General features: G+C 44.3%; 2 protein-coding genes across 4 annotated transcripts in view; one reads left to right on the top strand and one right to left on the bottom strand.

The window, feature by feature from the left end:
* LOC134339020 (histone H2AX-like) overlaps window positions 1–25,059 on the bottom strand; it is a 622,359-nt gene that overhangs the window by 22,597 nt on the left and 574,703 nt on the right. The gene's annotated exons all lie outside the window — the stretch shown is intronic.
* LOC134339131 (tectonic-3-like) overlaps window positions 1–25,059 on the top strand; it is a 77,550-nt gene that overhangs the window by 8,073 nt on the left and 44,418 nt on the right. For all 3 annotated transcript variants that reach the window (XM_063035474.1, XM_063035472.1, XM_063035475.1), the window contains exons 3-6: window positions 3,570–3,685; window positions 10,292–10,419; window positions 14,144–14,173; window positions 19,104–19,209. In XM_063035474.1, coding sequence (XP_062891544.1) covers window positions 3,570–3,685; window positions 10,292–10,419; window positions 14,144–14,173; window positions 19,104–19,209 — 380 coding nt within the window. The remainder of the gene's footprint in view (window positions 1–3,569; window positions 3,686–10,291; window positions 10,420–14,143; window positions 14,174–19,103; window positions 19,210–25,059) is intronic.

The raw sequence follows: 25,059 nt of genomic DNA, 5'->3' as shown, positions 1-25,059 counted from the left end.
CTCTATGATTTATTAAGTGGATCTTCCATTTCTTTGTCCGCCATTATTACTTTTCCAGTGTCATTTCCCACTGGTCTGAGATCCACTCCCCTCTTTTTTTCAGTTCTTTATACAGTATGTCTGAAAAATCTTTTGATACCCTTTTTTCTATATTTGGATAGTTTAATGTCCTCTTTCAGCTTTCTTCTCCTTCTGACCTTATTAATTGCCTTCTGTTGATTTTTTAAAAAGCTTTTCAATTCCCTAGCTTCCCACTAATATTCGTCATCATCATCGTCAGGTGCCATGCCCAGTTTGAGCTTTGACTGCCATGGCCCACACACTCCATTAATATTAGCAATATTATTTGCAATGTAATGTTATATATCATCAAGTGCTGTGTCATATAACACAGGTGATCATGGTCCCATGACCATGGTTGCTGTTGGCATTTTTTCTACACTGAAGTGGTTTTTCATTGCCTTCTTCTAGGCAGTATCTTTTCAAGAAGGGTGACCCCAACCATTAGCAATACTCTTCAGAGATTGTCTCCCTGGCGTCTTGGTTACATAATCAGAACTTGTGATATGTACTGGTTGCTCGTACAACCATCCACCACCTGTTCCCATTTCTCCATGTGACCCTGATCGGGGGCGGTGGGGGTGGTTAAGTGGGTGCTATAGCTTACCCAAGGGTGATCTGCAGGCTAGAGGAGGGAAGGAATGCCTTGCACCTTCGTTGGTAGAGACCTATCTCCACCCCTGCCTGTTTGGTATGGAAGGATTAGATTGATCTTGGAGTAGGTTAAAAGACCTATACAAAGGACCTATACTGGGCTGTACTGTTCTGTGTTTGACGGCTGTGTTGCGGATAGTGTAGAAGTTGTAGATTATGACAGGACATTGACAGGATGCAAAGCTGGTCTGAGAATTGGCAGATGAGTTCAATAATAAAAGAAATATGATGAGCTTCATTTTGGAAGGTTGAATTTTGAAAACGATGGTACAGGGTTAATGACAGGATTCTTAGCTGCGTGGAGGAACAGAAGGATCTTGTGGCTCAAGTCCGTAGATCGTTGAAGTTGCTGTGCAAGTTGATTGTGTAGTCAAGAACACTTCTGGTGTGTCAGCCTTCAGTAGATGGGGAATTAAGTTCAGGGGCTGTGGGGTAATGTTGCAGCTCCATGAAACTTAAGTTGAACCACACTTGGAGTATTGTGTTCAGTTCTGGAAAGATGTGGAAGCTTCAGAGAAGGTGCAAAGGAGATTTACCAAGATGTTGACTGGATTAGTGTACATGTCTTATGAGGAAAACCTAAGCAAACTGGAGCGAATCGAATCAATTCAAGTTTAATTATCATTCAGACCATACATGGATATAGTCAATCAAGACAGCGTTCCTCTCGGGCCCAGGTGCGTAACATACATTCAAAATAGCGAGAGAGAAAATATATCTATCTCTCACTCTCGCGCGCGCGCGCGCACACACACACACACACACACACACACACACACACACACACACACACACACACACACAAGAAAACACGTGTACAGTCCAAGTCCCTGAGCGACATGCAAATTGATGGTACATCTCCCTACCATTTAGCCCATCCTTCCGTCAGTCGAACACTATAGGGCAGCACCGACGGGAGCGGCCAGTGCCTAACAGAGCACAGACTTCATGCTACACCGCCTCCAGCGTCATTCGCCTGGAGTGCAGCAGCACGCAAGCCTACCTGAGGCCTTGTCCTTGTTACAACCGAGGCCATGTTGCTGTCTTACCACCTGTCTCGCCACCAAACAAGGGAAACAGGCCTGCGGCATTTTACATTATCAATGTCCAACAGGGTCTTGCGATTGCAAGAGAAACGTCCAAGACAGTCACTCACAGTTACACTGCACGCTGCTTTCACACACCAACTCTGATGTCTTCAAGTAGCAGGCAGCAGCATGGCCTGCACCCAGCTCAGCAACTCAGAACCTTCTCTGGGCCATTCGCCGGATCCTCCACCTCCTGACCTGTCTGCCAGAGGTTCTGAACAACAAACAGATCACTGATGCGGTAAACCTGCTATAATTATTGTTCTTGGAGTATAGTCTTTTGATCATAAAACACATTTTAAAAAGAAAATGAATATTTTCTTATTTGTTTGTTTATTGATGTTTGCATATTTGACCTTTCTAATGGATGAGTGCTCTTATCTGTGTGCACTATTGCCTTGTAAGTTGTTGGTTGCTACTGTGTTGGCTGTATGGTGTTGTCCCGTGGTTTATGCTTGGCACCGAACCAGAATCACATACTGACAATAAAGTGACTGATGATTCTGATTTGAACTGAATGGTAGAAAGTTTGAGAGGGCTGTTAGAGCTAGTGTTTTTTTTAACCTAAAGTCTGGTAGTGCCAGCTATGAACTGCCAGGTGTGGTGCTGGAGGTTGATACAAAAGGGATATTTATGAGACTCTAAGATAGGCACGTGGAGGAAAGAAAATGAGGGGTTATGGGCACTGCACAAAGGAAGGATTAGGTGGATTGATGGGGGCATGCTAAATTGCTTTAGCCTCCTGAAGAACCTGAGGTGTTGGTGAGCTTTCTTGATTTTCCATCTTTGCAAAAATCTCTCCGGATTATACTACATAGCCATGCACCAGAAGCAAGTTGTACACTGGAGGCTACACCTCCAAAACCCCCTCATGCAGTGTGCTCCACATTCTGAATAACTTGTCAGTTTGCATATATTGAGGAAGTGTATGGGAACTCAGAGCCACCAGGACACAATGCAGACCTCATCAGATTGAACTTGGGTTGCTGGAGCGTCCTGGTTGGTTGTCATTTTATTGTACCCTCCGCACTGCCCCATACCTTTCTCCTCCCAACTATACATAAGACGATAGACATAGGAGCAGAATTAGGCCATTCTGTCCATCTAGTTGGGTCCGCCATTCCATCATGGATGATTTATTATTCTTCTCACACCCATTCTCCTACGTTCTTCCCGTAATTGACGCCATGACTAATCAAGAGCCATTAGACCGCCACCTTAAATATACCCAATGACTTGGCCTCCACAGTTGTCTGTGCCAATGAATTCACCACCTTCTAGTTAAATTCCTTTTCATCTTTGTTCTAAATGGTTATCTTTCCATTCTGTGGCTGTGTCCTCTGATCCTAGACTCCCCCACTACAGGAATCATCCTCACCACATCGACTCTATCTAGGCCTTTTAATATTCGATAGGTTTCAGTGAGATCGCCACCCCCCCACCCCAATTCTTCTAAACTCCAGGGAGTACTGAACCAAAGCCATCAAATGTTCGTCATACGTTAATCCTTTCATTCCCAAGATCATTCTCATCTACCACCTCTTCACTCTCTCCAATGCCCGGACCTCTTTTCTCAGATAAGTGGCCTGAAACCACTCCTAATAATCCAGGCAACACACATCAAAGTTGCTGGTGAACGCAGCAGGCCAGGCAGCATCTCTAGGAAGAGGTACTGTTGACGTTTCGGGCCGAGACCCTTCGTCAGGACTAACTGAAGGAAGGATCCAGAAAGGTTCTGACCATCACTCTCTTCTCTGTCCACTGCAGGGTCATTAGCCGGGTTTGCATCAAGGACTCTGTTGTCTTCATCAGCAATAATCCTCTCCCAACAGTTCTCGACCGGAACGGTTTGGACGTTCTCTTCTGTGTGATCGTCAACAATCGTAAGTTGCGCGCAGGGTGTAATTCATGAGTGGCAGTTAGTGTGTTTTGAAATTGAGCAAGAAAACAGAGTGAAGCAAGCACTTTATCCAAAAACTATTAAATTAAGTCTGCTGTCTCAGAAGTTTATGAAATTATGGGCAAATTAGATAGAATAGTCACAGTTCTTTCTTTTCCTGGTAGGTGAGTCTAAAACTAGAGAGCATGCTATTGGTTTGCAGGGGTTCCCAACCTTTATTATACCATGGGCTAGTACCATTAAGCAAAGGATCAGTAAAGCTCAGGTTGGGAACCTCTGGTTTAAGGTGAGAGGGGAAGGGTTTAAAAGAGGTATATGGGGGATGGTGGGGAAGAAAGTTTTAACACAGTTATGGGTGTATGGAACAAACTGCCAGAAGATCTGGGTAAATGCCCTTCATCTGGATGGAAGAGCGTCGACCCAAAATGTCGCTGTCTATTTCCTTCCACAGATGTTGCCAGACCTGATGACTTCCTCCAGCGCTTTTTGTGTTGCTCTGGATTCCAGCACCTGCAGTCTCTTGTATCTCTGTAGGATTGCTGGTATTAGAATCAGAAGCAGAATTAGGTTTATTATCAGTCTTGTCTGACATGGAATTTGGTATTTTGTGACAGTAGTGCAGAACAAAAGCTTAAAATTACAGTGGAAGTGGTCAATCCGTGTTTGATTCCAACATTTAAGGGGATTTTGGATAAGTGCGGGAATGGAGGGTTATGGTTCAGTTGCAGGTCGATGGGACTAGGTAAAATAATAGCTTGGCATGGATTAGATGGACCGAAGGAACTGTTTCTGTGCTGAAGTGCTCTATGACTAATCTCTAAATTACAAACTAAATAAATCGTGGTAAAGAAGGAATGATGAAGTAGCGCCATGTGTTTAAAGTCTATCAGAAATATGATGGCAGAGGGGAAAATGCTGATTTATTGAGTGTGGGTCTTCAGTTTCTTGTACTTCCTCCCCGATGCTGATAATGAGAAAACCAATGAAATCCTGAATGGCAAGGGTCTTTAGTGATGGAAGCCACCTTCCTGAGGTATCTACTGCCTCTTGAGGATGTACTCGATGCTGGGAGGTTAGTGCCCATGATGGAGTTGGCTGAATGTACAACCTTCTGTAGCCTCTTCTTTTCTTGTGCATTGGAGCCCCGGCACCAGCTGTGATGTGACAAGTCAGAATGCTCTCCACCGTACATCTATAGAATCAGGCTTAATATCACAAACACAGGTGAATTTTTTTGTTTTGCAGCAGCAGTGCAGTTTAGTACATAAAAATCTATAAATTACAATAACTGTATATAAAAATGAATATTGAATAAGTAGAGTAAAAAGAGAGCAAGAATAGTGAGGTAGTGTTCATAGGCTGGTTCATTCTCCATTCAGAAATCTAATGGTCAAGGGGAAGAAGCTGTTCCTAAATTCTTGAGTGTGTGTCTCAGGGCTCCTGTGCTGCCTCCCTGATGGTAGCAATGAGAAGAGGGCGTAGCCTGGGTGATGGGGTCTCTTTGAGGCATCACTTTTTGAAGATGTTGGGGAGGCTAGTGCCCACGATGGAGCTGGCTAAGTCTGCAACCCTCTGCTGCTTTTTCCTGATCCTGTGCCGTGGCCCCTCCATACTAAATGTTGATGCAACCAGTCAGAATGCTCTCCATGATACATCTATAGAAATTTGTTAGAGTCCTTGGTGACATAGTAAATCTCAAACCCTTGATCGAATATAGCCACTAACATGCCTTCTTCATAATTGCATCAATATGCTGGGCTCAGCATAGCTCCTCAGGGATGTTGACACTCAGAAACTTGAAACTGCTCACCTTTTCCACTGTTGACCCCTTGATGAGGACTGGTGGATGCTCAAGAATCTTAGGTGATGTGGGTAGGAGTACAATCTGAAGTTGGGATGCAGCTCAGGGTTATAGTCACGCCATCTGTGATGTTGAAGGCTGCACCTGAGTGGAAGGGCTAAACGGCCTCCTACTTTGTTTGTTCATGTTCGAACCCCAGCTTATTGACCCTCTTACCATGGTACAATCTCAAGAAATGCAGGGAAGACGTGTCAGTAATTATCGAGAACATGAGGTGACGAATCCTTGAAAGCAATTCATAGTTTGTGAGAACATTTCAGTAAGGAAGTGAAATTGAGTGAAGTTATCCCCTTTGGTTCAAGAGCCTGATGGTTGAGGGGTAATAACTATTCCTGAACCTGGTGGTGTGAGTTCCTAGACTCCTGTACCACTTTCCTGATGGCAGCAGCGAGAAGAGAGCATGTCCTAGGTGGTGGGTATCCCTGATGATGGATGCTTCTTTCCTGTGACAATGTGCTGAATGGTATGGAGGACATAGCTTATCTCAGGACTCTCATCACCAGGTTCAGGAAGAGTTATTACCCCTTAACCATCAAACTCTTGAACCAGAGGGGATAACTTTATTCAACTTGACTTGCCATCAGTATCACTGAACTGTTCCCACAACCTATGGACTCACTTTCAAGAGCTCTTCATCTTGTGTTCTCGATATTGTCCGTCTGTCTACTTTCTTTTGTAGTTGCACAGTTTGCTGTCTTTTGCACATTGGTAGTTTGTCTGTCCTGTCGGGGGGTAGTCTTTCATTGATTCTATTGTATCACTTGTATTTACCATGAATAGCTGCAAGATAATGACTCTCAAGGTTGTATATGGTGACATATCTGTAGTTTGATAATAAATTTACTTTGAACTTTGAAATGGTCAGTATCAGTAACTGCTAGTCAATTCTGTATAAAAATGGCATTTCTCTGTTCAGACTTCAGGACAGTTTGGTGACGGGGACCGTGCTGTTCTCCTTGTGCACAACTAAAATAAAGTATGATTGAGGAATGAATGTGAGTTTCGGAATCCAGTTAATTGGCGATGACACTTGCACTTTATTGCCTATACCAGGAGTTCCCAACCTGGGGGTCTGTGGACCCCTTGGTTAATGGTAGGGATCCATGGCATAAAAAAGGTTGGGAACCCCTGCTCTACGCCAACACCAGGCCAACAATTTAAGTCAAGAATGCTACCGTATTAAGGTGTATGGTGTGTTGTCTTTTATTAATTGCCGATTGAGTTCAAAAGCCGAGAGATAATGTCGCAGTTATGTAAAACTCTGGTTGGATCACACTTGGAGTATAGTTTCAATCTAGGTTGTGGAAACTTTAGAGAGGGGGGTGCAGAGGAGATTTAACAGGATGCTGCCTGAATTAGAGAGAATGTCTTATAAGCATAGGTTCAGCGAACTAAGGCATTTCTGTTTGGAATGAAGGAGGATGAGAAGTGACTTGATAGAGGTGTAGAAGATGATAAGAGGCATAGATTGAGTGAATAGTCATTGACTTTTCCCCAGCACAGAAATGACTAATATGAGATGCCAGTATAGAGGGGATATCAAAGATAGGTTTCTTTATACAGCGTGGTGGATGCGTGGTACATGCAGCCAGTAGTGGTGGTAGAGGCAGATACAGTAGGGACATTTAAGAAATTCTTAAATCGGCATGTAGGGTAATGTAATTAGTGGAAAGTGCATAATTCACAACCACTGACGTTGGGGTTCATGTTAAGAGGCTGGTCTGACGTGATGATGTAATTGCGTAAAGGACTGTTACTGTGCTTTGTGTTTAGTTTTTTGGAGTTTAATAAATGAGTTGTTACAGCTTTTTCTTAAATAAAATGACATGACCATTTTATGTTTATGAAAACCTACCTTGCTGACCCTAATGCTACAGGATGATTCCAAGAGTTATTGAACATCTCAGCCAATGCAGTCGCTTTGAAACTGCTAGAGTTTTGGGAACAAAATGCCATAGCTTGGTTTGTACATTCTGAGGCCCAAGTTGCGCTGCGAGAAATCACTGCCAACAAAACCAAATTCTACTATGTGGTAGCATCGCTTGGAAACTCCTCCATAGCTGCGAGAGTGGTGAGTCTTCTGGAACACCCGCCTCAGCACGATAAATACCGATTGCTGATAACTCACGTTTTACTGATTTTTGGACTATTGGAGTCTGAGCACGCCAAACAGTTGCTCTCCTTACCCGGTCTTGGCGATGTTAAACCATTGGTGCTAATGGGCCACATGCTGTTTCTCCTGGGAAATCACCATTCTTGTTTTATTTTTAAAGAACTCTTCATTCAGCCAATGCCTGATTAAGTTTACATGGCCCTTGCTAATACACATGTGAAGGACTATAGGGAGATAGTCTATACTCAGCTTGGCTGGAGTGTAATTACGTCTCTTTTCCGTGCCTCAGTGAGCCCACAGCAAGGCCTCCAACATAAGCACGCGAAACAGGCTACTAACAATGCCGCAAAACAGACGATGCCAGGTCTGTGTTTTTACCATGCTCACTTTGGTACAAATGCTAGGAAGTACCAACTGCCTTACAGCTTCGATAGTACCAGCATATTGGGACATCAGAGATCTGTGAACACCGTGGGTTCTAGCTGCCAGGATCGTCTACTGTTCATTACAGACACCTCCCAGGGTGATTCTTCCTGTGTGATATGGGTGCTCAGTTAAGTGTGCTGCCAACATCGTCTTTTGATGAGAAGGCAAAGAGTGACAAAACCTCGTAGGAGGCTGCGGATAGCAACATGATTTAGACTTGCGGGACACAACGAGTAATGCAATACTTTAGTGAGTGGTGTTATACATGGGACTTCGTCCTGGCTAAAGTGGCTAGACCTCTGCTCGGTGTAGATTTTCTGTGTGCCCCAGGACTATAAGTCGATCTTAAAAAACGCTGGCTTGTGGAGTCAAGGACTTTGGGTCATTACCCTTCCCCCCCCAATACACCCCCCCCCCATACACCCCCCCCCCGGTAAATTCTATGAGTTTACTGGACTGCTGGGCAAATTCCCAAAACTCACCAAGCCCCTATTCTCCACTACAGTAATAAAACATGGGATCGAGTACCAGATTCCAACAACTGGCCCGCAAGTCCATGCCCGCTTGTGTAGACTGGATCCAGAAAAGCGGGCAACCGCAAAGGCTGAGCTAGCCAATATGGAAAGACTTGGCATTTTACACTGGTCGAATAGCCCCTGGGCTTTGACCTCCATACGATCCCTAAGTTCGATGGTGGTTGCTGCCCGTGTGGTGATTACTGACGCCCTAACAAGGGCACCAGTATGTCTGTCCCACACTTTCTAGACTTTACGGCATGTTTAGCCGGGAAGTTAATTTTTTCCAAAGCTGATCTTGTTCGGGGCTACCATCAGGTGCCTGTGTGCTCGGAGGACTGTCCGTAATGGCTGTGATAACCCTGCTTGGTTTCTTTGAGTTTCTGCACATACCATCTGGGCTGAAAAATGCAGTGCAGACTGTCCAATGGCTGATAGATTAGATTAGATTGTGAGGACATGTAGTCCTCTTTTATTGTCATTTAGTAATGCATGCATTAAGAAATGATACAATATTCCTCTGGTGTGATATCGCAGAAACACAGGACAGACCAAGACTGAAAAACTGACAAAAACCACATAATTATAACATATAGTTACAACAGTGCAAGCAATACCGTAACTTGATGAAGAACAGGACATTTAGCACAGTAAAAAGTTCAAAGTCTCTTGAAAGTCCCACATCTCATGCAGACGGGAGAAGGAAGAAAACTCTCCCTGCCATACCCGACCATAGTCCGACTCAGAGCCGTCCGAAAATTTCAAGCTCCGACACCGAGCACCTTCTCTGCGGAACGCTTTGATCCCAGCTTCGGTTGCCAGCAGCAGGAAAAGCCGAGGATTTTGGGGGCCTTCCCTCCGGAGATTCTCGATTGCACAGTAGCAGCGGCAGCGAACCGGGCATTTCAGAAGTTACTCCAGATGTTCCTCCATGCTCTCATGGCTGTCTCCATCAAATCAGAATTGTGCACGGCCCCTATTTAACAACACAAAGACACTGTGTTTTGAAAAGAACTTTCTTTTTGTTTACCTGGATGACATACTTGTCACAAGTGCATCATACTGGACAGCCAGCGCCAATGTCTAATACCAGAGGACATCCTTTTGAGGTGAGTGGAGGAAAGGTTAGGAGAGATGGCAGAGGTAGTTTTTTTTTTCCACACAGTGAGTGGAAAGTGCCTGGAATTCTCTGCTGGTGATGGTGGCAAAGGCTGATAGGTTGGGGACATCTAAGAGACTCTTAAGACCATAAGACACAGGAACAGAATTAGGTCATTCAGCTCATCGAGTCTGGTCTGCCATTCCATCATGGCTGATTTATGATCCCTCTCAATCCCATTCTCCTGCCTTCACCCTGTAACCTTTGACACCCTTATTAATTAAAAACCTATCCAACTTCGCTTTAAATATACCCAATGACTCGGCCTCCAGAGCCATTTGTGGCAATGATTTCCACAGATTCAGCACCCACTGGATAAAGAAAATTGAAGGGTTATCAGCTGTGTTGGCGAGAAGGATTAGATTGGTCGTAGAGCAGATTGAAATGCCGGTACAACATCGTGGGCTGAAGGGCCAGTATTACGCTGCGTAGTTTTATGTTCTGTGACTGATACAGTGTGTGAAGCATGGTTACTTTAACTTTCAGAAAATGTGACTAAAAATCTCCCCTTCCAGCGGAAACAAATTACTTTGTCGCGCCATGGTCCGTCACCCGGGAGAGGTTCCCGCTGCTGGCTTCACAGTACGGTGAAAGCTCCTTCATCATCCCTTCACAGCTATCAGTGTTCGATGGCAAGTACACGGTAAGGTGGCACCTTCATACTTACAGTTATGGGACCCTGTTGTGGACGTAGCAGTGACTAGTCACATGGGGATGAGGGTGGTGGCTGACAGAACTGACCTCAATCAGGTTCAATCTTGACTTCTGGCAATCCCTGTCTGTAGAATTGCAAATTTGTCCTGGGTGGGCTCCCCCCACCCCCTAACTTCCCCGGATCCCTCCCTCTTCCCACAGATGTACGGTTCATGAGTTTAGTGGCCCCGAGTCTGTTGGCGAGGGTTAGAGTTGGGAGTGAATGTGAGCATAGAACAATATAGCATATGTACGCGACCTTTTGGTCTATAACGCTAACAAAGCATGTGAACTAATAAAGCTAATGGCATCTACTCATTTACGCCCACATCTGTTCCATATACCAACATTCGCAGCATGTTCACGTCTGTCTAAGGGTCTCCATTTAATTGCCTCTATCCTATGTGCCTCTACCACTATAGACAAGGCATTCCAGGCAGCCATGGTTCTGTGTTTTTAAAAGAAAAAACAAATGAATTCCTCCATGCGGGTGGCACGGTATCGTAGTGGTTAGCACAACACTTTACGGTACTGGCGAACCGGGTTCAATACCCGTTGCTGCCTAAGGAGTTTGTAAGTTGTCCCTGTGACCGTGTGGGTTTTATTCAGGGGCTCTAGTTTCCTCCCACAGTCTCAAAAAGACATACCAGTTGATTGGTTAATTGTAAATTGTCTCGTAGTTAGGCTAGGATTAAATGGCGGGGTGGTATTGCTGGGTTGCATGCCTTGAAGGGCCGGAAGGGCCTATTTTGTGCTGTATCTCAATAAAATAAAAAGGATAAAACTTCTCCTTTTATTTATTTATTTAGAGATGCAGCTTGAAACAGGCCCTTCTGGCCCAACGAGCTGCACTGCTCAGTAAACCCACCCATTTAACCCTAGCCTAATCACAAGGCAAGTTACAAAGTCCAATTAACCTACTAACTGCTTGGTCTTTGGACTGTGGGAGGAAATCTACGTGCTCACGGGAGGGGCATTCAAACTTCCTCCAGATGGCGTCGGAATTGAAGTCCGAACTGCAAAGCTCTGAACTGTAATAGTGTCATGCTAACCACTACACTACAACCTCTTTTTGTAGCCTGACACCGCAGCGACCCCTAGTGCTTCCTTCATCCTGCCATTGCTGTAGCATCTTCAGATCTTCATGGCATTCCCTTCCCCTTCACTCTATATTCTCTCTCTGTCAGGCATACTGGCACAACTCGTAGAGCCGTTGCCTTACAGTGGGGAAAAATAAACCTGTTTTTCAATCCTTGCACGTTCTCCCTTTTGACAGCAGTATATAAAAGAAAGACTACACCACAGGAAAAGGCCCTTCAGCCCATGATGTATGTGCTGACCAGGACAAAATTTAAATGAATCCATCTGGCAGCACAAGATCTATGATACCCCATTCATAGAGTACTATGACAGTGAAATAGTCCCATTGGCCCAATTCGTATATGCATATGAAGAAGCCTGTCTTGGCCAGTCCCATATTCCCGGTTTTCGCCCAGATCTCTCCCCCTCCCCTCTTTCTCTATTCCCCACTCTGGTCTTTTACCTCTTCTCACCTGCTTATCATTTTCCCCTGGGTTCCCCTCCTCCCTCTCTTTTTCCTATGGTCCATTCTCGTCTCCTATCAGATTCTTTCTTCCCTAGCCCTTTACCTTTCCCATCCACCTGGCTTCACCTGTCACCTGCCAGCTAGCCTGCTTCCCCTTCCCCCACCTTTTTATTCTAATGTGTGTTCTTCCTTCTCGGTCCTGAGAAGTCTCAACTTGAAACGTCGACTGTTTATTCATTTCCATAGATGCTGCCTGACCTGAGTTCCTCCAGCATTTTGTTTGTGTGTCTCTTTAAACCATTCCTTTCCAACTCTCTCTGTCTGTTCATGTGCCTGTCTCAAAGCCTCAGGTGTGTTGGTCAGTAAATGATTAAAACATTGGAAAATTGGTTTATTTTTGTCTGGAAAAAAGCATAGTTTTACATGCCATTTATACAGACCATTCTATTTCACCAGTACACTGGGATAGTACAAGGGTTAAGTATGTCAGAATGCAGAATAAAGTGTTCCTGTTTCAGAGAAAGTGCGGTGAAGGCAGACAATGAGGTGCAAGGGCCCTGACAAGGTCGACTGTGAGCTCAGGAGTTCACCTTATCGTACTGGGGACCATTCAGTAGTCTGATAACTGTGGGGTAAAAGCTGTGCTTGAGCCTGCGTTGATAGGTTAATTGGTGCAGGCAGATGGTAGAACTGATGAGAAAATGGGGAAGTTGGATTAAACAAAAAGTGGTGTGGAAATGGGGTGACTGTGTGTGACAGTGTAGACCTTACCAATGTGTAGGTGGGTGATAGAATCTGAGATGTATTGATGGGGTTTGGGGAGAATAACATGAGATTTCACATTGGCCCTAAATGAAAGTACTGAGTACGGGATCAAGAGGTATCTGCAAGATGCTGGTGGAATAAATGCCATCACCTGCCTCTGCACCTGCTCCCTCACTACCCTTCAGGGCACCAAATAGCCCTTCTAGGTGAGACAACACTTCACCTGTGAGTCTGTTGGGATTATCTACCATATCCAGTGCTCTGTGGCCCCCTGTGTATCGATGAGACCCAATGTAGAATTGGAGACTGTTTCACCGAGCACCTTCGTTCTGTCCACCACGTAGAGTGGGATCTCTTGGTGGCCACCCATTTCAGTTCCATTTCCCATTCCCATTCTAACATGTCAGTCCATGGCCTCCTCTGCTGCTGTGATGAGGCAACACTCAGGTTGGTTGAGCAACAGCTTATATTCTATTTGGGTATCATCCAACCTAATGGCATGAACGTTGATTTCCCAATCTTCCGGTAATTGCTCCCCTCCCCCTCATCCCCTTTCACCATTCCCCACCCTGTTTTCCCTCTCTCAGCTTATCTCCTTACCTGTTTATCATCTCCCTCTGCTGCTCCTCCCCCTTCCCTTTCTTCCATGGTCTTCTGTCCTCTCCTGTCAAATTCCCCCTTCTCCAGCCCTTTATCTATTTTACCAATCAACTTCCCAGCTCTTTACTTCACCCCCCCTCATTATTTCACCTATCACCTGCTACCACCTTCTTTTTCCTCCCCTCCCTCCACCCTCTTAGTCTGACTGCTGCCCCCTTCCTTTCCAGTCTTGATGAAGGGTTGAAGGGTCTCGGTCTGAAATGCTGACTGATTACTCTTTTATATAGATGCTGCATAGCCTGCTGAGTTCAGCCTGGATTCTGTGTGTGCTGTTATTGAGTACAGGAAATGGGATTTTCTGTTGAATTTGTATAAGGTATTGGTCAACCCTAATTTGGAGTATTACGTGCAGTTTTGGCCACCTACCTGTAGCAAAGATATCAAAAAGGTTGAAAGAAATCAGAGAAAATTTACAAAGATGTTGCCAGGTCTGCAGGACCGAAGTTATAAGGAAATATTCAACAGATTAGGACTTTATTCCTTGGAACATAGATGATTGAGAGGAGATTTGATAGAGGTGCAAGCTAGTTTATGGACAGTAAGCTCTGGATTTTTTTAATGTAGGGTATAGGCTTCTCAGTGAGTTCACAGGAGGCACCCATATCCTGTCCTGAGAATTCAGCTGATCTTTTGAATTGTTGCTCATTTCAAAGAATTGACTTGTGATTGTATAACGTTCGCTTTCTCTCTTCCTTCAAAACAGAGCCCGAATGAGTCTGCGAACTTCTATAAGGTAAGCCTGATACATTTATTTAAGTTTGGCACTTGATCTACCCAGAATCAGAATTAGGTTTATTATAACTGGCATATGTTATGAAATTTATTGTTTTGTGGTTGTAGTACAATACAAGAAATTAAAAATTACTAAGTTACATTAAGGAATAAAAAATTGTGCAAAAGAGGAATGGAAAGGTAGTGTATATGGGATCAAGGATAATTCAGTTCCTTAATGACAGAGGAAAAAGTCCGTTTCTAAATGTTGAGTGTGCATCTTCAGGCTCCTGTACCTTCTCCTTGATGGTAGCAATGAGAAGAGGGCATATCATCTTCTTGAGGCACCACCTGTTGGAGAATCAGAATTAGTATCACTGGCATGTGTCGTGATATTTGTTGTTATGCGACAGCACTGCATTGCAATGCATTAATAAAAACTATAAATTACAGTAAGATGTATATATATTTTAAAAAGTTAAATATGTTGTGTAGAATGAGAAAATAAATTAGTAATGTGCATGCAGAAATCTGATTGCAGTTAGAAGAAGCTATTTCTGAAATGTTCAGTGTGTGTGCCTTCGAGCTTCTGTACCCACCTCTCTGCTGATGGCAATGAGAAGAGAACATGTCCTGCGCGATGGGGGGTTCTTAATGATGGCTGCATTCATTTTGAGGCATTGCCTTTTGAATATGTCCTCAATGCTGGGGAGATGAGTGCCCATGGTTGAGCTGGTTAGGTTTACAACTTTCTGCAGTTTTTTTTGATTATGTGCGGTGCCTTCTTCTCCATACCAGATGTTGATGCAACCAGTTACAATGCTCAAGGTACATCCTTAGAAATTTTCAAGTGTCTTTGATGCAAAACTGATCCTTCTCAAACTCCTAATGAAATATTGCCAGTGTCTCATCCCACCAAGCAGCGTGAATTCACTCCAATGGAGGAACGGGGCTTCCTTTCTGTGCGGAACACAGACGTGGAGCGTTGGATGAGAGTGTTAAATCTGTCTGCTGGGGAACTGGTTACACTGTTGGAGATAAGCCACGTGTCCCCCCACCTTGTTGCAAGCAGTGTGAGTCAGGGTGGTGTAAATGTCCCCTCCTGTGTCTTGCAAACATTTCAGGAATTACTCCTGCTCCTCCGCTTGTAGTAGCTGTTTCTAAATGCTAAGTGTGCATCTTCAAACTCCTGTATTTCCTCCCTGATGGTAGCAATGAGAAGATGGCATGTCTTGGATGGTAAGGGTCCTTACTAATGGATGTCACGTTCTTGAGGCACCATCTGATGAAGATGCTCTCAATGGTGGAGAGTGTTATGCCCATGAGTGAGCTGGCTGGCCTACAACCCTCTGTAGTCTCTTTCGATCCCCTATAGTGGCCCTTCATACCTGGCAATGACACCCTTCTCCACCCATCCACATTCCCCTCACCTGGTTTCAAAGTTCTGTACACTTTATTATCAAAATGCGTACATTTTGTACAACTTCTTGATTTGTTTCCTTACAGGCAGCTACGACAAACGGAACCCCAATAGAACCCATTGAAAACAAAGACCATCCAAGCAGCCAGTGTGCAGAGAGAGAGGAAAAAAAAACAAATCTTGCAAACAATAAAAGTAAAGCAAAAGCATTTAGAACTGAAATTTACAATGTCAGGCATCACTGCAGCCAATCCAGAAGTCCACGAGTTGCAGGCCACAATTTAAGTCCAGCACAGTGAGCAGGTTTCACCTAAAACCTGCCAGCTTGTACTCCTTTCCCTCCCCTACCTTGCTCTAACCTGCCCCCTTCCTTTCCAGTCCTGATGAAGGTTCTCGGTCTGAAACCTTAACTGTTTATTCCCCTCCATAGCTGTTGCCTGACCTGGTGAGAAAAGGTGGTGGAGTTGTGGATTGTGCAGAAGGCTGTGAATGGTGCAGTAGGTTGTGAAAGGATACAGCAGGATATGGATCAGATAGAGATATGGGGGAGAAACAGCAGATGAAGTTTATTCCTGGCAAGTGTGGGGTGCTGCACTTTAGGTCAAATGTAAGAGAAAATTACAAAGTCGCAGGACCCTTAAGAGCAGTGATGTACAGAGCGAACTCGGAGGCCATATGTCTTCGAAACTGGTGACAAAATTGGGCAGAGCAGGAAAGAATTTGTGCGGTGTACTTGTTTTCATCAGTGGGAGCATTAAGCGTAAAAGTTGGGTTATTATGTTTGATCTGTCTAAAACTTTGGTTAGCCTGCATCTGGAGTACATGAAATGCCGGCGCAGGGAAACAACATCCATTATTGGGGACCCCCACCACCCAGGGTATGCTCTCTTGTCACTGCTGCCATCAGGAAGAAGGCACAAGAGCCTTGGGACTTGCACCATCAGGTTCAGGAACAGTTAGTACCCCTCAATCATCAGGCTCTTGAACCAGAGGGGATAACCTCATTTCAACTTCAACTCATTTTCAAGGACTCTTCATCTCATGTTCTCCATATTTATTGCTTATTTATTTATTACTATTATTTTTCCTTTTTTGTATTTGCACAGTCTGTTGCCTTCTGCACTCTAGTTGAACACCCTAGCTGGGTGGTCTTTCACTGATTCTGCTATAATCCTATAGAGTTGTTAAGTATGCCCACATGAAAGTGAATCTCAGGGCTGTATATTATACTGTATTAATAAATTTACTGTGAACTTTGAACTTTGAGTAGCGTGTGCATTTCGGGTTTCCACATTATAACAGGGATGTGGAGGTTTTGTGGACACGAGATTCTGCAGATGTTGGACAACTTGAGAAACATATACAAAATCCCGGAACATGTTTTTTGTGTGTTTCTAGAGGCTTGGAGACGGTGCAAAAGAATTTTACCTGGAAGTTGCCTCCATGAGGTAGTATAAGCTATAAGGAAAGGTTGGGCAAATTTTGGTGGTTTACTTTGCAGCTTCAGAGGCTGATAGGCAACCTAAGAGAAATCTATATAAATATGACTAACATAGACTGGATATACGGTAAGAATCCTTTATTTCCCTGTGTGTAAATGTTAAAAACAAGAGGTCATTGTTTTAAAATACGATGCAAGAAGTTCGACTGAGATCTAAAAGCTAAAAGCCAGTTTTTTTAGAACAGAAAGTCTGGTGGGTGCCTGTACTTCAGAAGTAAGACTGTAAGTCTTCAAAGCAGAATTAAGCCATTTAGCCTATCGAGTCTGCTTCGCCATTTCGTCATGGCTGATCCATCTCCCTTCAAACCCCGTATTCTCCATTCTTATCTTCGTTTATCAGATCAATTTGTTATGTTTCAATGTCGTTGGCTCAGGCACATCTGACTGACCTGTGTCAGCTTCTTATTGGGTCTGGCTTAAGACTATAAACAGTATTACTTCAGGTTGGAGGAGAAAACCTCATTATCCAACTAGGTAGTCTATACCTGATGGTATGAAGAATGATTTCTCCAGCTTCCAGTAAATTTCTCCCTCTTCAATTCCTCATTCTGACCTCTTGCCTCTTTTCCTCACCTGCCTATCACCTTCCCCGGTATTCCTCTTCCTTCCTTTTCTCTCATGATCCGCTCTTCTCTTATCCAATTCCTCCTTCTCCAGCCCTTTACCTTTATCACCTGTCATCTCCTAGCATCTTACTTCATCCCCCACTTCCCCCACCCACCTGGCTTCATCTATCATCTTCCAACATCCTTCTTTTCCCTCTCCCCGCCTTCTTATTCTGGCACCTTCCCCCGTCCTTTCCAGTCCTGATGAAGGGTCTTGGCTCGAAATGTCTCCTGTTTATTCCTCTCCGTAGATGCTGCCAGACCTGCTGAGTTCCTCCAGTATTTTATGTGTTGTTGAGAATTTCCAGCATCTGCAGAAACTCTTGTGTTTAAGCAGTATTACTACATGGTTCTCCCTCCAGACTTGTGCCTCAGGTCTTCCCAACTTGGACCAGTTCAAAGGAGTTTAGCCAGGTCAGCCAAACACTGGGTTCAGGCTACTTCAGGTCACAGGCTGTTCTTTCTACAGCACACACAAAATGCTGGAGGAACTCAGCAGTTCAGGAAGTACGTAGAGAGGGAAATAAATTGTTGATTTTAAAGTCCGAGACCCATCATCAGGATCCTTCATCAAGACCTGATGGTCTCTGCTCGAAATGTTCACTCTTTATTTCCCTGCATAGATGCTGCCTGACCTACTGAGTTCCTCCAGCATTTTGTGTGTTGCTGCAGGTGATAGAGAAATAATAATAAATAAACAAACATGAGATGAATCCTTGAAAGTGAGTCCATACCTTGTGAGAATGGTTCAGGGTTTGTTTGAAAGAAGATATCCCCTCTGGTTCAAGAGCCTGATGGTTGAGGTGTCATAACTGTTCCTAAACCTGATGGTGTGGGTTTTGAGACTCCCTCACCTCCTTCCAGATGGCAAGAGCAAGAAGAGTTCTGTTTTTCTTTTGTGTTCTCACCCATTCTTTCTTGTTGCAGTTTGTGGGCTAGGATTTTGGGTGACCTGTTAGTTTTTATGCGAGGTGTTTGAAGTTTGAGTTTTTGTTTTTTCTTTTCATGTGGGTGGATGTCTTTCTTTCAACTACTTGTATGATTTTCTGTATTCTATGGCTTTCTGGAGAAGAGACAAATTTCATATTCTACTTCTAAAACTTTAATAATAAAATGAACTTTTGAACCTTTGTCTTGGATGGCAGGGGTCCTTGATGATTCATGCTGCTTTACCAAGGCAGCGAGGAATGTAGGCAGGATCTAGAGAGGAGAGGCTGGTTCCTGTGGTGTACTGAGCTGTGCCCACAGCTCTCTGCAGTTTGTTGTAGTCAAGTGCAGAGCAGTTGCCATACCAAGCCGTGATGCATCCAGACAGAATGGTGCATCGATTAAAAGAAAGTGTTGATAGGGTTTGGCATGCTTGATCTGTGAAACTAATCACCCTGTTTTTTTCACACCCCACTTCCCATCCTGCCAACAACTCCAGGTTGGTCAACGGATTCTCACCTACTTCCCACACGCCCATGCCCTAGGCGTCTTCGTGCAGCCGACGGCGCTGGTTGGAGGGCAGTGCACGGACAGGAACCCAGCAGGTATCGTTGCTGACAATTCAAAGTGATCACTGTGAATCCTGGTCCTTAAGAATTCCACTCATTTGCAGTCACGATCAGGTTTAATATTACTATCAATATTGCTATTAGAAGTAGGTTTGAAAGGTGAGAGAGAAAGAGACAGAGGAAGGAGAGAAACTCCAGATGATAGGTGATACTGGGAGTGGAGGGATGAAGTAAAGAGCTAGGAAGTTGATTGTTGAAAGAAATACAGGGCTAGTGAAGCGGGCAGGTTTGTTAGAACTGTTGGGGAGAGTTTAAGCTAATTTGACGGGGGTGGCAACTGGGGTAAAAGGACTTAGAATAGGACAGATGGTAAAAATGTAAAGATAGCGTGCAGTCAGACTGTCAGGAAGGGCAGGCAGGTGATGGGACTTAGTTGCAGCCAACAGGCTGAATATCAAAACATTAGGGTTGCAGAATCAGAAAGGATAGCAAATACGGTACTCAAGGTGTTGTACTCAAGTGTGTAGTATAAGAAATAAGGTGGATGATCTTGTTGCACTATACAGATTGCCAGGTGTGATGTTGTGGCCATCACTGAATCGTGGCTGGTTGTAGTTGGGAGCTGAATGTCCAAGGTTACACCTTATATCGGAGGGATAGGAAGGTAGGCAGAGGGGGTGGTGTGGCTCTACTAGTAAAGAATGGCATCAAATCAGTAGAAAGATGTGACATAGGATCGGAAGATGTTGAATCCTTGAGAGTTGAGCTAAGAAAGTGCAAGGGGAAAAGAGACGTTGATGACAGTTATATACAAGCCACCCAACGGTGGCTGGGAGGTGGACCACAGATTACGATAGGAAATAGAAAAGGTGAGTCAAAAGGGCAATGTTGTGGTAGTCATGGGAGATTTTAACATGCAGGTCGATTTGGAAAATCAGGTTGGTATTGGATCTCAGGTGAGTGAGTTTGTTGAATGCCTAAGAGATGGCTTTTTAGAGCAGTTTGTTGTTGAGCCTGCTCGGGAATCACCTATACTGGATGGGGTGTTGTGTAATGAACCAGAGGCGATCAGGGAGCTTAAAGTAAAAGAACCCTTAGGAACCAATGCTCACAGTATGATTGAGTTTAACTTGAAATTTGACGGGGAGAAAGTAAAGTCTGGTGTAGCAGTATTTCAGTGGAGTAAAGGATATTATCGTGGTCTGAGAGAGGAGTTGGCCAAAGTAAATTGGAAGGAGCTGCTGGCAGGGATGTCAGCAGAGCAGCAATGGCGTGCGTTTCTGGGAAAAATGAGAAAGGTGCTTGACATGTGTATTCCAAAAATGAAGAAATACTCAAATGGTAAAATAGTACAACCATGACTGTCAAAGGAAGTCAAAGCTATTGTAAAAGCAAAAGAAAGGGCATACAACAAAGTAAAAATTAGTGGAAAAATTAAGGATTGGGAAGTTTTCAAAAACCCTCAGAAAGCAACTAAAAAAATCATTAGAAGGGAAAAGATGAAATATGAAAACAAGCTGGCAAACAATATCAAAGTGGATAATAAAATTTTTTTCAAGTATGTTAAAAATAAAAGAGAAATGAGAATGGATATGGAACTGCTAGAAAATGAGGCAGGAGAAATGATAATGGGGGACAAGGAGATGGCTGATGAATTAAATGAGTACACGTTTCCCCCGCTATCTGAAGGTAGAGCGTTCCTATGAAACTGTTCGTAAGCCGAAATGGCGTAAAGCGAAGAAGCAATTACCATTAATTTTTATGGGCAAAATTTTTGACCATTCCCAGACCCGAAAAAATAACCTACCAAATCATACCAAGTAGCACATAAAAATACACAGCCTATATAAAGTAGAAATAATGTATGTACAGTGTAGTTTCACTAACCGGAATTGGGAAGACAGCGAGCACACTGATGATGGTGTGTTAGGCTGAGGCTGCGGTGGTGGGAGGTACAGGAGACTGGTCACTAACGTCTTCTATGTCTACCTGCCTCGACGTCGAAGGTCGAGGTTCGTCGTCTGCTGTGGCTGATGTGGAAGGCTTAAAAAACGACAGTATGCTTGACTGCTCAGCCTCATGCATTTTTCTATCATACAGTTCTTTGTAAGCAGTCAAACCATTCTGCAAATATGCCCTTTCAAAATTAAAGTCATACTTTTCAGCAATCATTGCAGCACTGTCAGTCCCAGCGAAAATCTCACGCAAGTGCCTCACATTTAGTTCCTGGACGACTTCACTTTTGGGCCGTTCGCTACTGTGTTCGGTTTCGATTCGCATCCTTTCCTCTTGCAATTGCATCAGCTCTTCATCTGTCAGTTCTTGGCCGTGGGATGCCAAAACCTCTTCAACATCATCTTTGCTAACTTCCACAAACCCAGACTCCTTAGCCAAAGTCACAATTGCAGTATTTATTGTTGATGGTTCGAAGCCTTTAAAATTGTTCACTGCTTCGGGACACAGTTTCCTTCAAACGCCATTTCTCATTGAGACTGTTAGCCTATTGAGAGCATCTCCAAGGTTGGCGATTGCCAATTTTATATTGTATTCTTTCCAGATCTCTCGCAAAGACGCTTCGGAGTTGCCCTGTCTGTCAATGGTACTTATTATAAAACGCATCACATTTTGCGTACAGTAAGCCTTAATTGTGGCTATTAGGCCTTGGTTGCACGGCTGCAGCAACAATGTCGTATTCAGTGGTAAGAACGCAACATGAATGTTACCACCATACTTGGTAATGCCAGGTGGATGAGCAGCACAATTATCGACAATCACAAGACACCTATTATTGAGGTTATTTTCTCTGCAGTATTTTTCAACAAAAGGACTAACATATTCACTCATGTACTCAGAAAAAATCCCTTGGGTATTCCAACTGCTTGGATGTGAACGGAACACAACAGGAAGTGTATTCTTATCAACACCTTCTAGTGCCCTCGGATTTTCTGAATGGTACACTAGCAGAGGCTTAAGGACGGCATCACCAGTGGCGTTAATAATAGGCATTAGGGGAAATCTGTCCTTTGATGCCTTGTGTCCCTTAGCCTGCTTTTCTTCTATCAAAATAAATGTCTTGCTCAGCAATTTTTTCCAATAAATTGCAGTTTTGTCACAGTTAAACGCCTGCTTATACGAATAACCACCTTCTGTAATTTTTTTTTCTTCAGTTCTGCTGGGAGCTTTTCGGCAGCTTCTGTATCAGCAGAAGCACTCTGTCCGGTAACGTTAAACTATGAAGCTGCCCTTCTCTCAGAAACCAATCAAACCACCCATGACTACCTTTAAATTCCACTTTCGCAACACTTTCATCACGATTGTCCAGTGCTTTCTGTTTCAGCTTATTAAAAAGACTGACAGATTTTTCCATAAGTATAAGATAATTTAACGGAACAGCACGCTTTGTACACCCATCAATTCACTCAAGCAATAGACTTTTCATTTTATCCATTATTGGATGCCGACTAGAAGAGACCACTTTGCTACGAGCAGAACCAATAGTAACATCGGCAGCTTTGAAGATTCTTTCTCTCTGTGTGTAAATAGTGTGAATGGTGGACGCAGGCAAGTTCAATGCATGGACAATGTCCTTACTTCGTTGACCACGATCAAAACGCTTAATTATGTCTAGTTTTATGCTAAGCGTAACAACCTTACGAGTTCTCTTAGGCTTTTCCGATACCTTAGAACTCACCTTGCTAACGGATGCACAAAATAAATCCAGATAAAGCACAGATGCTCACAGACACATGTTTAAGCTATAGTGGCTAGAATGCAGTTCCGGGGGAGGAGCTTGGCTGCTCAGGGCGCGCGCGCAATGCCTTTTTTCGTAAAAGCGAAAACACACTTCGGTTAGCGAAAACAGGTAACTAGTGTAGGTCTTTCGTAACAGTGAGCTGTCGTAAAGCGAACGTTGGGAAAACGGGGGACACCTGTATTTTGCATCAGTCTGCACTTTGGAAGACACTAGCAGTATGCCTGATGTTGTAGTGCGTGAAAGAAGAAAAGTGGGTACAGTTACTGTTATAAGAGAGAAGGTCATAGTCATACTTTACTGATCTCAGGGGAAATTGGTTTTCGTTACAGTTGCACCGTAAATAATTAAGTAGTAATAAAACCATAAATAATTAAATAGTAATATGTAAATTATGCCAAGAAATAAGTCCAGGACCAGCCTATTGGCTCAGGGTGTCTGACCCTCCAAGGGAGGAGTTGTAAAGTTTGATGGCCACAGGCAGGAATGACTTCCTATGACGCTCTGTGTTGCATCTTGGTGGAATGAGTCTCTGGCTGAATGTACTGTCCCTAACCAGTACATTCTGTAGTGGATGGGAGACATTGTCCAAGATGGCACGCAACTTGGACAGCATCCTCTTTTCAGACACCACCGTCAGAGAGTCCAATTCTATCCTCACAACATCACTGGCCTTACGAATGAGTTTGTTGATTCTGTTGGTGTCTGCTGCCCTCAGCCTGCTGCCCCAGCACACAACAGCAAACATGATCGCACTGGCCACCACAGACTCGTAGAACATCCTCAGTTTGTCCGGCAGATGTTAAAGGACCTCAGTCTCCTCAGGAAATAGAGATGGCTCTTACCCTTCTTGTAGACAACCTCAGTGTTCTTTGACCAGTCCAGTTTATTGTCAATTCGTATCCCCAGGTATTTGTAATCCTCCACCATGTCCACACTGACCCTCTGGATGGAAACAGGTCGCCGGTACCTTAGCTCTCCTCAGGTCTACCACCAGCTCCTTAGTCTCTTTCACATTAAGCTGCAGATAATTCTGCTCACACCATGTGACAAAGTTTTTTACCGTAGCCCTGTACTCAGCCTCATCTCCCTTGCCAATGCATCCAACTATGGCAGAGTCATCAGAAAACTTCTGAAGATGACAAGACTCTGTGCAGTAGTTGAAGTCGGAGGTGTAAATGGTGAAGAGAAAGGGAGACAAGACAGTCCCGTTTGAAGCCCCAGTGCTGCTGATCACTCTGTCGGACACACAGTGTTGCAAGCACACGTACTATGGTCTGCCAGTCAGGTAATCAAGAATCCATGACACCAGGAAAGCATCCACCTGAATCGCTGTCAGTCTCTCCCCCAGCAGAGCAGGGCGGATGGTGTTGAACGCACTGGAGAAGTCAAAAAACATGACCCTCACAGTGCTCGCTGGCTTGTCCAGGTGGGCGTAGACATGGTTCAGTAGGTAGACGATGGCATCCTCAACTCCTAATCGGGGCTGGTAGGCGAACTGGAGGGGACCTAAGTGTGGCCTGACCATCGGCCGGAGCAGCTCCAGAACAAGTCTGTCCATGGTCTTCATGATGTGGGAGGTCAATGCCACCGGTCTGTAGTCATTGAGGTCGCTGGGGCACGGCTTCTTCAGCACAGGGACGAGGCAGGACGTCTTCCACAGCATAGGAACCCTCCAGAGCCTTAGGCTCAGGTCGAGGACATGGTGAAGTACTCCACATAACTGAGGGGCACAGGCTTTGAGCACCCTGGTACTGACACCATCCGGTCCTGCAGCCCTGCTCGGGTTGAGACATTTCAGTTGTCTTCTCACCTGTTCAGCTGTGAAACCCACCGTGGTTGTTTCGTGTGGGGAAGGGATATAGTCATGAGAGCAGAGTGGGGGACTGTGAGAAGGGGTAGGAGGGGAGAGTGGAATATGTGTTGGTTGGGGGCCGACAACAGATGACTCATGTGGGGGATGGGCAGGGGCCACAATGTCAAATCTGTTAAAGAACAGGTTAAGTTGGTTGGCCCTGAATTTTAATAAGTGGAATAGAATGATATATAAAAGCCCTTTTGCTACTGTTACTACTAATAATTGCAGATCTCTTTTTTTCGACTCTCGGGGGGTACGAGACAAGGGATGTCCGTTA

This window comes from Mobula hypostoma, chromosome 28 (assembly GCF_963921235.1).
Source record: "Mobula hypostoma chromosome 28, sMobHyp1.1, whole genome shotgun sequence".
NCBI lineage: Eukaryota > Metazoa > Chordata > Chondrichthyes > Myliobatiformes > Myliobatidae > Mobula > Mobula hypostoma.
The sequence above is the reverse complement of the archived record's forward strand: the minus strand, read 5'-3'. Positions and strand labels throughout refer to the sequence as shown.